This window comes from Acinonyx jubatus, chromosome F2 (genome assembly GCF_027475565.1).
Source record: "Acinonyx jubatus isolate Ajub_Pintada_27869175 chromosome F2, VMU_Ajub_asm_v1.0, whole genome shotgun sequence".
NCBI lineage: Eukaryota > Metazoa > Chordata > Mammalia > Carnivora > Felidae > Acinonyx > Acinonyx jubatus.
The window spans coordinates 75,354,673-75,370,054 of record NC_069394.1 but is presented as its reverse complement, the minus strand read 5'-3'; the positions used below and the strand labels follow the sequence as shown (position 1 = coordinate 75,370,054).

The 15,382-nt window shown below is 36.9% G+C and overlaps 1 protein-coding gene across 1 annotated transcript in view; it reads left to right on the top strand.

The window, feature by feature from the left end:
• The window catches only part of RP1 (RP1 axonemal microtubule associated), a 198,362-nt gene that overhangs the window by 77,754 nt on the left and 105,226 nt on the right, over nt 1–15,382 (top strand). Inside the window, exon 5 of the mRNA XM_053208184.1 lies at nt 14,679–14,765. Within this exon, the coding sequence (XP_053064159.1) occupies nt 14,679–14,765 (87 nt within the window). The remainder of the gene's footprint in view (nt 1–14,678; nt 14,766–15,382) is intronic.

The following is a 15,382-nucleotide window of genomic DNA, read 5'->3' as shown; positions in this document are numbered from 1 at the left end:
AGGATTTGCAAATACTTTCCCTTATTTTATAGGTTGTCTTTACTCTTTTGGTAGTATTTTTTAGTGTGTAAGAATTTTAAATTTTGATGATGTCTAATTTATGTATTTTTTCTTTTGTTGCTTATGTTTTTGGTGTCATATTTAAGAAACCATCGACAAAATCAAGGTCATGAAGATGTATCCGTATGTTTTTTTCTATATTCTTTGATTAATTTTGAACTAAATTTTGTATAAGGTGTGAGGTAAAATCTGGTTCCATTCTTTTGCACGTGTATATCTTGCTGTCCTAGCACTGTTTGTTCTTTCTCATTGACTAGTCTTATACCCCTATTGAAAATCAACTGATCATAGATGTAGAGGGTTTATTTCTGGACTTTAAATTCTATTCCATTGATCTATGTGTCTATCTTTATGCCTGTACCACACAGTTTTCATTACTGTAGCTTGGTAGTAAGTTTTGAAATCAGAAAGTATAAGTCCTTCAATCCGTTCTTATTTTTCAAGATTGCTTTGACAATTTGTGGCCCCTTGCCACAAATTCCATAGGAATTTTAGGATGAGCTTTTCAGTTTCTACAAAGTAAGCCATTGGGGTTTTGGTAGGAATTACATTGAATCTGTAGCTCACTTTGGGTAATATTTACATCTTATCAACATTAAGCCTTTCAACCCATGAACATGATATCTTTACATTTATTTGGGTCTTCTTTAATTTCTTTCAGCAACATTTTGTAGTTTTTCTTGGGTAAGTCTTGCACCACCTTGGTTAAGTTTATTCCTAAGAACGTTATTCATTTTGATGCTATATAAATATTTTCTTGACATTTTCTTGACTAACTGCTCTAGCTAGAACTTCCAGTATAAGGTTGAATAGAAGTCACAAAAACTGGCATCCTTGCCTTGTTCCTGATTTGTCTTTCACCATTGAGTCTAATATTTTCTGTGGGTTTTCCATAAATGTCGTTTATTATGTTCAGGAAGTTTTCTTCTATTCCTACTTTGTTGAGTATTTTTATCATGAAAGTGTGTTGGATTCTGACAGGTTTTTTTTTTTTTGCATCAATTGAGATAACTTTTCTACTTCATTCTGTTTATGTGATGTATTAATATTTGTATGTTGAATCACTCTGAATTCCTGGGATAAGTCCTAGTTGGTTATGATGTGTAAACTTTTTAATATGCTCTTAGATTCAATTGGATAGTATTTGTTGAAGATTTTTGCCTCTAGATTTACAAGGGAATGTATTTGTAGTTTTCTTGTCATGGATTTGTCTGACTTTGGTATTAGGGTGACGCTGACCTTGTAGAATGAGTTACAAAGTGTTCCCACCTCTTCTATTTTTTGGGAAGACTTTGAGATGAATTAGTGTTCATTCTTCTTAAAATAGCAGCAGGGGTTGGGGCACCTTTGTGGCTCAGTCGGTTAAGTGTCCGACTCTCACTTTTAGCTTAGGTCATGATCTCACGGGTTTCTGAGATTGAGCCCTGCATCCACCTCTGGTGCTGACAGTGCAGAGCCTGCTTGGGATTCTCTCTCCCTGTCTCTCTGCCCCTCCCCTGCTTGCTCACACACTCTCACCCTCTCTCTCGCTCTCAGAATAAATAAACAACAACAACAAAAGAAGTAGTGGTTTAAGATGGCGGTGTAGGAAGACACTGACCTCACCTCCTCTCACAAATACACCAAATCCACAGCTACATGCAGAACAGTTCCCTCTGAAAAAGAGCTGAAAACTAGCCCAACAGCTCCTCCGCAACAACGGATAAAAGGACAACACCGAGATGGGTAAGAGAGGCAGACATGCAGTCTTGCCAAAAACCCCATCCCTGGTGCGGTGGCCCACATCAGGAGGGATCTCACAAATGTGGAGCTTCTTCCTGAAAAGTGAGGGGTTTGTGCCCCACATCAGGCACCCCAACCCTTGGGACCTGCACAAGAGAGACAAGTCCCCAAAATGGCTCTGAAGACCAACGGAACCTACATCTGGGAGACCCAAAGGGCTGTAGGGAACTGAGGTTCTGTGGTCTAGGGCTTGTGTACAGATTCATTCACCCCATAACCCAGTGCAAAAGCAGCAGTTTGAAAAGCACCTACACCCTGTGTGAAGGAGATTCATTTGCTAATCTTAGAGCACCTGCCAGAGTTACAGGGGCCTGTTGGGACTCTCTCCCAGGGTGGAGGCCCTGGCAGGTGCATTTTTTCACTCACTTTATTTTGCTAGAGCCAACAGGCATGCCTTGCCCCCACACTCGCACCAGTAGGCATCCCTGGCCCCACAGTTTTTCTGCAGCCCCACTAAAGCCAGAGGTTGCAGGCTCTGGTGGCCAGGAGGGTATGCATTTCTGGGCTCCCTGGGTGAAACAATCAGAGAGTTAATTCTGTACCCTCAGGGCATGAGACAGACAGCCGACTGAAACAGTCTTCCTGTGAAAAAAGCTGATTTACGGGTCACGGAGCTTCAGCCTGAGGGCCAGGCTTCCGCTTTACCACACATGTAGGTGCTGCGCAGTTGCTCCCAGGGAATGCAAGTCAGGAGCTGTTATCTCTGTGCTCTTCCTTGGCCTCATTACAGCTCACCTATACCTCCCAGGAAGGAGCTTACACACTCCATGGACCTTGGTCTTTGCACCTCTTGCCAAGGAGATACCTCTGGATGGCCTGGTCTAGAGGCCAAAGGGGCTAACGATTGTTGTTCTGTAAGACTGGGTATTTTTACATTATGCTTATTTATTCATTTATCATTTTCGTATGTAAGACATTTTTCATTGAAATATAGTTGACATATAACATTATATTCGTTTCAGGGCTACAACAAGTGATTCAACATTTATGTACATTATGAGAGGATCACCACGACAGGTCTAATTACCACCCGTCACCACACAAAATTATTGCAGTATTGTTGACTGTATTCCCTAGGTTGCACTTTACATCCCTGTGACTTATTTATTTTCTAACTGGAAGTTTGTGGCTCTTAATCCCCTTCACCTGTTTCACCCACTCCCCTCACCCCACCTCTCCAGCAACCACCAGTTTGTTCTCCATACTTACGATTCTGTTCTGTTTGTTCATTTGTTTTCTATATCCTCTTGCTGGATTGATCCCTTTATCTTTATGTAATGTCCTTCTTTATCTCTTGTTAGTCTTTCTTTTAAAGCCTGTTTTGTCTAAGTATTGCTAGTCTAGCTTTCTCATTGTTTCCATTTGCATGGGATAGCTTTTTTCATCCCTTCACTTTGTATGTGAGTCCTTTGTAGGCAGCATATAGATGGGTCTTGTTTTTTTTTTTCTTAATCCATTTAGCTACCTATGTCTTTTTAAAGTTTATTTTATTTTTAATTTTTTAACTGAAGTATAATTAACATACAGTATTATATTAGTTTTAGGTGTACAGTGTGATGACAACAGTTCTACAAATTACTCAGTGCTCATCAAATAACCGTACTCTTGATATCCTGTATCTGTTTCATTCCTCCCCTGCCCACCTCCCCACTGGCAACTAGTTTGTTCTCTGTATTTAAGAGTCTCTTTTTCTGTTTGTCTCTTTTTTTCTTTGTTTCATTTGTTTCGTTGTCTTGTTTCAACAAGACCCTTATTTCACTTATCATTATTCCCTTTAGGTCCATCCATGTTTTTGCAAATAGTAAGATCTCATTCCTGTTTGTGGCTGAGTAATATTCCACAGTATATATACCACCTCTACGCTATCCATTCATCTACTGATGGACACTGGGCTGCTTCCATATCTTGGCTATTGTAAATAATGCTACAGTAAATGTAGGGGTGCATATATCTTTTCAGATTAGTGTTTTGATATAATTGGATAAATACCTAGTAGTGGAGTTACTGGATTATATAGTAATTCTATTTTTTATTTTTCACAGACCTCCATACTGTTTTCCACAGTAGCTGCCCCAATTTATGTTCCTGTCATTAGTGCACGAGGGTTTTCTTTTTTCCCTTATCCTTGCTAACACTTGTTATTTCTGTTTTTATTTTTTTAATTTTATCTTTTTATTTTTGGAGAGAGTGTTTGTGAGCAGGGGAGAGATGCAGAGGGTGTGAGAGAGAGAGAGAGAAGAGAGAGAGAGGGAGAGAGAGAGAGGGAGACAGAGAATATGAATCCCAGTTAGGCTCCACACTTCTCTATCCCACAACCCTGGAATCATGACCTGAGCTGAAATCAAGAGTTGGATGCTCAGCTGACTGAGCTACCCAGGCGCCCCTGTGTTTTTGATTTTAGTCATTCTGACAGTTGTAAAGTGATATTTCATTGTGGTTTTAATTTGCATTTTTCTGATGAGTAGTGATGTTGAACATTTTTTTCATGTATACTGTTGGCCATCAGTAGATGTCTTTGGAAAAATGTCTATTTAGGTTTTCTGACCATTTTTTATTAAATCAGATTATTTGCTTTTTTTTTGTTTTGGTGTTGAGTTGTGTGAATTCTTTATATATTTTGAATATTAATGCCTTATCAGATATATCACTTGTAAATATCTTCTCCCATTCAGTAGGTTTTCTTTTTGTTTTATTGATAGCTTCCTTTGCTGTGCAAACATTTTTTATTTTGGTGTAGTTCCAATAGTTTATTTTTGCCTTTGTCTTTCTTGTGTGAGGACACATACCTAGAAAAAATTTTCCTATGGCTGATGTCAGAGAAATTACTGCCTATATTTTCTTCTTAGGAGTTTTGCGGATTCAGGTCTCACATTTAAGTCCCTAATCCATTTTGAGTTTATTTTTGTGTATGGTGTAAGAAAGTGGTCTAATTTCATTTTTTTGCATGTAGCTGTCCAGTTTTCCCACTATTTGTTGAAGAGACTGTCTTTTGCTTTTATATTCTTGCCTCCTTTGTTGTAGATTAATTGACAAATAAGTGTGGATTTATTTCTGTGCTCTCTCTTGTTCTAATGATCTGTACGTCTGTTTTTTGTGCCAGTACCACACTGTTTTGATTATTACAGGTTTATAGTATATCTTGAAATCTTGGATTAAGATACCTCTAGCTTTGTTTTTCTTTCCCAAGATTGCTTTGGATATTCAGGGTCTTTAGTGGTTCAGTACAAATTTTAGTATTATTCTAGTTTTGTGAAAAATGTTGGTTACCCAACAACAGGGTCTGTTGATTGGAGTATTTAGTCCACTTACATTTAAAGTAATTATGGATAGGAATGTACTTATTGACATTTTGCCCATTGTTTCCTGGTTGTGTTTGTAGTTCTTCTCTGTTCCTTTCTTCTTTTCTTGCTTTCTTTCCTTGTGATTTGATGACTTTCTTTAGTGCTATATTTGGATTCCTTTCTATTTATTTTTTGTGTATCTCTTATGGGTTTTTGGTTTGTAATTACCATGAAGTTTATATGTAACACCCTAAACATATAGCAGTCTATTTTAAGTTTATGCTCACCTAGGTTCAAACACTTTCTTAAAGTGTTACGTTCCCCCAACCCTCACCAGTTATTATAAATGTATAGTTGATTTATATATATATATATATATATATATATATATATATATATATATATAGTAGATATATAGTTGTGTGTGCATATACACACTCACACACACACATAGTTGATTTTCACTACTGTTTTCTTTTAACCTTTATACTGGCTTTATAAGTGGTTGACCAAGTACTTTTATTATACGTTTGCTTTGCTTTTCTGCTTAAAGAAATCCCTTTAACTCTTTTTATCAGGCTGGTTTAGTTGTGATAATTTTTTTTTACCTTTTGTTTATCTGGGAAAATCTTATCTCTCCTTCCATTCTGAATGATAATTTTGCCAAGTAGAGTATTCTTGATTGTAGGCTTTTTCCTTTCAGCACGTTCAATGTATCAATCCACTCCCTTCTGACCTGCAAAGTTTCTGTTAAGCGTTCAGCTGACAGTTTCTTTTCTCTTGCTGCTCTTAAGATTCTCTCTTCATCTTTAATTTTTTGACATTTTAAGTATTACGTATCTTGGTGTGGACCTCTTTGGGTTGGTTCATCTTGCTTGGGCCTCCCTGTGTTTCTTGGACCTGGGTTTCTGTTTCCTTCCTCAGATTAAGGAAATTTTCAACTATTATTTCTTCAAGCAAGTCTTCTGCCTCTCTCTCTCTTTTTCTGAGACATCTATAGTGCAAATGTTAGTACACTTGATGTTTTCCCAGAGGTCCCTTAAAATAGCTTCATCTTTTAAAAATTCTCTTTTTCTTTTTGCTGTTCAAGTTGGGTGATTTCTACTACGCTGTCTTTCAGAACACTTATTTGATCTTCTGTATCATCTAATTTGCTTTTGATTCCCTGTAGTGTATTTTTCCTTTTAGTTATTGTATTCTTTAGCTCTGATTCGTTCCTTTCTATGTTTTCTATATTACTATTGAAGTTCTGTGTTCATCCATTTTTCTCCTGAGTTTAATGAGCATCTTTATGACCATTACTTGGAACTCTTTATCAGGTAGATTGCTTATCTCTATTTTGTTTAGCTCTTTTTATGAGGTTTTATCTTGTTATTTTACTTGGGACATATTCCTCTGTCTCCTCATTTTGCCTCTGTGTTTCTATATATTATGTAGATGAGCTACTATGTTTCCTGGTTGTGAAGGAGCAGCCTTATGTGGAAGGTGTCCTGTGGGGCTGAGAAGTTCAGTCCTTCCTAGTCACCAGAAGGAGGTGCTCCAGGGGTGTCTCCTGTATGGGCTGTGTGCCCTCCTGCATGGCTGGGGCATGACTGCTGTGGGCACACTGGTCGATTGGGCTGGCCTTTGGCTTGGGTGACTGAGAGGCCTGACCACAGCTGCTTTGGGCATGCTGGTAAGTGGGAGCATCTTTGTAAGGGTTCCGGTGCCAGCTGAGGCTGCCTGTCAGGTGTGGTGGGGCAGAAGCTACTTTGGAGGGGTGTCTGCCAGGGGTTAGAGTGTGGGTGGAGCGAGTCTGCAGGAGAATGCAAGGGATGCAAGTGGTGCTAGCAAGGTAGATAGAAAGTGTCAGAAACAGTGCCCATAAGGTCTGGATTGCCTAGGTCAAAGAAGCATAAGAAAAATATCACCAATCAGTGCCGCTCTTTCTGGAGAAAGTTCCTACAGATTCCTACCTCTGTGGCACATGCCCTAAAATTAGTCAGTAAATATCTTTCACCTATGGCCTAGGTGCTTTCACACTGCTGTCTTTGTGCTGAGTCTTGGAGCAAGTGAGATTGTGCATCAGTATTTTGAGAGCACAGTCTTGGTTTTCTATAACCTTCCAGCTTCCCCAGAGTTACCCCCCATTGATTTTCAAAGCTAGACATTATAAGGGCAGCTTGTTTTCCTAGTACAGGTCCCCAGGGCAGTGGTGCCCGATGTGGGGCTTGATCCTCTCACTCCTCAGGGAGCACTTCCATATTTGTGATATTCCTCCTATATCTCGGTCTCCCAGTGGGGGTGTGGGTTGACCAGACTGTGTCTCTGCCATTTCTATTCATCTTGACGTGGCTTTTTCTTTATGAATTTCCAGCTGTTCTGCTAGTCTTTAGCTCATTTTTAGAGAGAGAGTTGTTTTGTTGTGACCACGGGAGGAAGTGAGCTGAGGATCTTCCTACTTTGCTGTCTTGATGTTATCTCTGTTTTACAGGCTTTAAAGGTTGTTGCCTGAAGGTCTGGTTTTTAATCGGCCTACAAGTATGAGTTGACTGAGATCCCTCTTCTTGGAGCACTGACAGGTCTTAGGACAACCTCAATAACTGAGACCTATAAGGAATAAATCAAGTTGCTTAGACAATCACAAAGGTCCAAGAGATAACCAAGTACTAGGGTAAGGTTGAATGATCAGTTCAACTCCTATATAAGGGTGCTCCCTCAAGATTGAGAGAGGTAGCCGTTTTACCTCATATGCAGAGATAAACACTGAGAATCAAGCAAAATGAAGAAACAGAGGAATATATTTCAAAAGAAAGAACAAAACAACTTTCCCCATACAAGGGAACCCTCATAAGTTCTTCAGCAGATTTGTCAGCAAAAATTTTGCTGTCCAGAAGGGAGTGGCATGATTATTTAAAGTGCCGAAGGGAAAAAACTTACAACCGAGAATGTGAACCGGAAAATTATCATTTAGAATTGAGGAGAGATCATGAGTTTTTCAGATAAGCAAAGCTAAAGGAGTTCATCTCCACTAAACTGGCTTTACAGGAGATGTTAAAGGGGCTTCTTTAAACTGAAAAGAAAGGGTGGTCGTTACTAACAAGAAAACATTTGAAAGTAAAAATCTCACAGGTACAGGTAGTATATGTAACGGATTAATTACTTATAAAACTAGTATAAAGATTAAAAGACAAAAGCAATAAAAATAACTATACAATAATTAGATAAGGGACACAAAATGGATGTAGAATGTGACATCAAAAACAAAACAGGGGAAGGGGAGTAAAAATGTAGTTTTAGAAAGCATTTAGATTTAAATTGCTGTCAACTTAAAATAGACGTTTATATATATAGGCTGTTATGTGAGCCCTATGGTAACCACAAAGCAAAAAAAAAGTCTATTATAAATACACAAAAGATAATGAGAAAAGAAATTAAGAGAGTCATCATACCACAAGGGAAGATCTGGAGAAGAAAGGGACAGAGAAGAATTATGGAAATAGCCGGAAGACAGTGAACAAAATGGCATATCTATCAATAATTACTTTAAATGGAAATGGACTAAATGCTCTAATCAGAAAACATAGGGTGGCTGAATGGGTAAAAAAAAAAAAAAAAAAAGACCTATCTATATGGTGCCTACAAGAGACTCACTTCAGTTCTAAACACACACAGACTAAAAGTGAAGGGATAGAAAAAGATATTTCCTGCAAATGGAAACCAAAAGAAAGCTGAGGTAAATATGATATCAGGCAAAATAGACTTTAAACAAAGACTCTGATACAAGATGAAGATGAGCATTATGTAATGATAAAGGGATCAATCCAAGGGGAGATACATTGGTAAAGATTCACACACCCAATATAAGAGCACCTAAATATGTAAAGCAAATACTAACACCTGAAGGGAGAAATTGACAGCAGTATAATAATAGTAGATAGATGACTTTAGTTCCCCACTTATATCAATGTTTAGATTTTTCAGACAGAAAATCAATAAGGAAATACTGGCCTTAAATGATACATGAGCCCAGATGGACTTAATAGATAAGTACAGAACATTTCATCCTAATGCAGCAAGATAACACATTCTCCTCGAGTGCATATGGAACATTCTGCAGGATAGATAACATGTCGGGCCACCAAAAAAGTCTCAATAAATCTAAAAAGATTGAAATCATATCAAGATCTTCACTTACCACGATGATATGAAATGAGAAATCAACTAGAAGACAAAAGTCTGGGAAAATCACAAATATGTGGAGATTGAAAAACAAATTACTGAATAAGCAGCGGGTCAGTGAAAGGAAAAATAAAAAAATACCTTGAAACAAATGAAAATGGACATACAACATACCCAAATCTATGACATGTAGCAATAGTAGTTCTAATGGGTAAGTTTCTAGCCAGGCAGGCCTATCTTAGGACACAAGAAAAATCTCGCATAAACAATTTAACTTTGCACCTAAAGAATCTAGAAAGAAGAATAAACAAAGCCCAAACTCAGTAAGAGGAAGGAGATAATAAAGATCAGAGGCCAAATATATGAAATAGAGACTGAAAATGACAATACAAAAGATCAGTGAAACAAAGAGCTTGTTCTTTGACAAGATAAAATTGACAAACATTGGTGAGACGTTCTGAGAAAAAGAGAGAGGGCTCAAATAAAATCGGAAATGAAAGAGCAAAAGTTACAACTAATACCAAAGAGAAACAAAGGCTCATCGGAGGTTACTGTGAACAATTATACGCCAACAAATTGGACAATATATAAGAAATGGATAAATTCCTAGAATATACAGCCTTTTAAGACTGAATCATGAAGAAATAGAATACTGGAAAGGAAAAAGAAAACTCTCGCTATGTGTGGATTACATGTTTTTATATATAGGAAACCCCAAATAATCTACCAAAAATTGTGAGAACTAATAAGCGTATTCAGTAGTTTCAGGGCACAAAACCAGTATACAAAAATCTATTTTGTTTTTGTATACTAACAGTAAAGTATAAGAAGGAGACCCTAAGAAAACAATCCCAGTTAAATTTACATCAACAAGAATAAAATACCTAGAAATAAATTGAACCAAGGAGGTGAAATTTCTGTACACCAAAAACTATAGACATTGATGAACGATATTGAAGAAGACACAAATATTTCATGCTCATGGATTAAAAGACTTAATATAATTAAAATGTCCATATTAGCCAAGGCTACTCTATTTGTGGATTGCATGTTTATATATATAGGAAATCCCAAAGAATCTACCAAAAGTTGTGAGAACTAATAAGCATATTCAGTAGTTTCAGGGCACAAAACCAGTATACAAAAATCTATTTTGTTTTTATTTACTAACAATATAGTATAAGAAGGAGAACCCCAAGAAAAAAATCCCAGTTACATTTGCATCAACAAGAATAAAATACCTAGAAATAAATTTAACCAAGGAGGTGAAATTTCTGTACCCCCAAAACTAGAAGACATTGGTGAAAGATATTGAAGAAGACACAAATAAATATTTCATGCTCATGGATTAGAAGACAATATTATTACAATGTTCATATTAGCCAAAGCAATTTACATATTAAATGCTATCCCTCTGAAAGTTTATGGCATTTTTCACAGAAATAGATCAAATAATCCTATTGTTTGTATGAAACCCCAAAAGATCCCAAGTAACCAAAACAGTCTTGAGGAAGAAGAAGAAAGCTGGAGGTATCACAATCCCAGATTTGAATATACTACAAACCTGTAGTAATCAAAACAGTATACTGTCGACATAAAAACAGATCAGAATAGAGAGCTCAGAAATAAAGCCACGCATATATAGTCAATCTTGGTATAGGGGACAAGAATATGTAACAAATGTGCTGGGGAAACTGGACAGCCACATGCAAAAGAATGAAACTGGACCACTGTATTACACCATATACAGATATTAGCAAAATCAATTAAACTCTTGAATGTAAGATCTGAAACTGTAAAACTGAAGAAAACATATGTAGTAAGATTTTTTTGACACCAGTCTTGGTGATGACTTTTTTGGACTCCAAAGACAAGGGCAACTAAGCAAAAATAAACCAGTAGGAGTATATCAAACAACTCTTCTGTATAGTGAAAGAAATCAACAAAATGAAAAGCAACCTACTGAATAGAAGGTATTTCCAAGTCATATATCTAATAAGGGGTTAATATCCAAAATATATAATGAACTCCTGTAGCTCAATAACAGAATAGAAACAATCTGATTTAAAAAATGGGAGAAGATCTGAATAGACATATTCCCAAAGAACATACATAGATGTCCAAGAGGCACATGAAAAGATGCTCAATGTAACCAATTAATTGTGAGGAAAATGCAAATCAAACCCATGAGATATCACCTCCTACATTTAGAATGGCTACCATCAAAAAGACAAGAAATAATGTGTTGACAGCGAAGTGGAGAAAAGAGAGCCCTTTTGCACTGTTGGTGGTCATGTAAGTTGGTGCAATCACTGTGGAGAATACTGTGGAGATTTCTCAAAAAATTAAATATAGAAATACCATACAGTCCAGCAATTCCACTTCTGAGTATTTATCCAAAGAAAATGAAAATACTAATTCAAAAAAATAAATGTACTCCTGTGTTCATTGCAGCATTATTTACAATATCCAAGATATGGAAACAACCAAGTGTTTGGTTGGATAGATGGATGGATGAATGGATAAAGGTGTGGTGTAAATACACAATGGAATACACTCAGTCATAAAAAAGAGTGAGATCTTGCCATTTGAGACAATATAAGTATACCTTGAGGGTATTATGCTAAGTGAAATAAATCAGAAAAAGACAAATACCATATGATTTCACTTATATGCAGAATCAAAAAAAAAACAAACAAGAAAACAAAACAAAACAAAACAAATAGATACCCAGAAGAGATTGGTAGTTTCCAGAGGGGAAGGGAGTTGAGGGTTGGGTAAAATGGGTGAAGAGTGTCAAGAGGTACAACTTCCAGCCATAAAATAAGTAAGGGGGATGTAATGTTATAGCAGTGACTATAGTCAGTAATGTTGGATTGCACATTTGAAAGTTGCTAAGTAAATCTTAAAATTTCTCATCACAGGAAAAAAATCACAAAACTTTGCATGGTGACAGATGGTAACTAGACTTATTGGGGTGACCATTTCATAGATTATACAAATAACACATCATTGCGTTGTGTACCTGAATGTAATATAATGTCATATGACAGTTATACCTCAGTCAAAAAGAACATTACATATTAATGATAAAAAAAGTATTTGGTAGAATTTACCAGTGAAGCCATCTATTCTGGGCCTGTTTTTATTGGGAGGTTTTTGATAACTGATTTAATCTCTTTACTTTTTAAAAAATATGTTTATTTATTTTTGAGAGAGAGAGTGAGCTCATGCATGAGTTGGGGAGGGGCCTAGAGAGAGGGGGACAGAGGATCTGAAGTGGGCTCTGCACTGACAGCAGAGAGCCCAATGCAGGGCTCAAACTCATGAACCATGAGATCATGGTCTGAGCTGAAGTCAGATGCTTGACTGACTGAGCCACCCAGACATCCCAGTCTCTTTACTTTTTATAGGCCTATTGAGTATCTGTTTTTCCCTGGGTCAGTTTTGATAGTTTGTGTGTTTCTAAGATTTGTCCATTTCATACAGGTTATCTAATTTTTTGGCATACAATTATTCATGATCTTCTTTTTAAAATTTTTTTGAAGTCTATTTAGTTTTGAGAGAGAGGGCAAACGGGAGGGGCAGAGAGAGCGGGACAAAGGATCCAAAGCAGCTCTGCACAGACAGCAGTGAGCCTGATGTGGGTCTCGAACTTAAGAACTGTGAGATCATGACCTGAGCTGAAGTAGGATGCTCAGCCTACCAAGCCACCCAGGTGCCCAAGATGTTCTTTTTTTCAGTAATCCTTTTTCTTAAAAAAAAATTTTTTTTAACGTTTGTTTATTTTTGGGAGAGAAAGAGAGAGCATGAGCGGGGGAGGGTTAGAGAGAGGGGGACACAGAATCTGAAGCAGGCTCCAGGCTCTGAGCTGTCGGCATGGAGCCCAACGCGGGGCTTGAATTCATGAACCGAACCATGAGACCATGACCTGAGCCAAAGCTGGATGCTTAACCGACTGAGCCACCCAGGTGCCTCTCAGTAATCCTTTTTCTTTCTGTAAGATTAGTAGTAATGTCTCTATTTGTTTCTAATTTTAGCAATTTGAGTATTCTTTCTTTTTTCTAAAGAAAAAATACTTGTCAATTTTGGTGTTCTTAAAGAATGAGCTTTTGGTTTTATTGATTTTATTTTCTGTTTTATCTTCATTCTAATTTTTTTTTTAATGTTTATTTATTTTTGAGAGAGACAAGAGACAGAATGCGAGTGGGTTGGGGTAGAGAGAGAGGGAGACACAGAATCCGAAGCAGGCTCCAGGCTCCAAGCTGTCAGCACAGAGCCTGACTTGGGGCTCGAACTCACGAACTGTGAGATCATGACTTGAGCCGAAGTCAGACGCTCAACTGACTGAGCCACCCAGATGCCCCTGTTTTATCTTCATTCTAATATTTACTTCATTTCTTTTGCTAGTTGTGCATTTAATTTTCTTTTTCTAGTTCTCTTACATTGTAAAGCTAGATTGAGATCTTCCTTCCTCCTCTTCCTCTTTCCCTGTTTTCTCCTCCCACCTCTTTTTCCCTTTCCTCTCTCCCCTTTGTCCTCCCTCCTTCTCCTTCCCCTCTTCTGCTTTCCCTTCTTCTTTTTGCTTAGAGTCTCTGGATTTATTAGGTCAGAATCTCCAAAGAATTTTTTTTTCACAGTAAGCTTGCCAATTTAGCTGGTGGGCACCCATCTGAAATGATTTCCTTCTTTAAGTACATTCAAATTTTAAGGAATTGCGGCCTAAGTTTCCCTCTGAGCTCTGCTTTCACTTTATTCCATATATTTTTTTTTGTGTTATTATTGTTTTTCATTCATCTCAAGTTATTTTTTAATTTCCCTTGCAGTTTCTTTGACTCATCGGGTACTTAAGAGTGTGGTTTTTAATTTACATATAATTATGGCTTGTTCATTTTTCCTTCTTCTAGTGATTTATAATTTCATTCTATTGTAGTTAGAAACTCTTCCCTCTATGACTTCAGTCTTATTTAATTTGCAAAACTTTTTTTGTCGTATAACATATAGTCTGTTCTGGAGAATGAATATTCCATGTGCACTTGAGAGAACTATATTCTGTTGTTACTGAGTGGAATATTCTATAAATATCTGTTAGATCTAGTTGGTGTATAATGTTGTCCAAGGACTCAATTTCCTTATTGATCTTCTGTCTTGTTATTCTATGCATGATTTGAAGTGAGATATTGAAGTCTTCAACTATTATTGTAGATTATTTCTCTATTCAGTTCTGTCAGTTTTTGTTTCATGTTTTGGCACTTTGTCATGAAGTGTATACATGTTTATAATTATTTCTTGATGGATTGACCCCTTTATTGACATATAATGTCCTAATGTGAGCAATTTTTAAATGGGTTTTGTTGAATTACATTGAAAGACATTTTATTGGTTCTTTTCTAGATCATGGTTGGGGATATTGGAGCACTCTTTAAGATTCGTATTGGTCATACTAACTCTGGACTGTCCCCTTCCTGGCACTGTAAAGAGGTAAAGGCATATCAAGACTCGCATCCTTTGCAAAACTCCTCTGCAAATTCTGTTCAGGAATTCAACCTCAACGAGGCATTTATTTCACACCTGTTATGAGTTGATTGAGTCAAACCTCGAATCTTTTTTAGTCAGTATATTTCTTAAAACAATAGTATCATATACCCTGATTAATAATTTAACTCCTAATTTCTTGAGGGAAGTCCCTCAACTAAATAATCCCTTTACCTTTTTGCAAAGAAAAGAAAGTACTTGGGACTCTGGATACTTGGGACTTGCTGCTGCTGCTTCTCTTTTTTAGCATCAGCTATTATTTTATTATTTTTTATTGAGTACAGTTGAAATACAATGTTACATTAGTTTCAGGTGTACAACATGGTGTTTTGGGAATTATATTGCTCCTTGATGTAGTTGCACTAGTGATAAAAAGGTGACTAAGTGAATGTTGTAAAAATAGACCATTTGTGTTGGTGAAGTAATAATCTGCTAGACTTGAATGCCAGTTCTCGAATTAGGTCTTTTCATGCTAAACAAATAATGCCACCTGCATACATTTCGTTAGCAAAAATGGGCATAAATTTTCTACATTGCTCAGAATTAACATTTTACTTATTGCC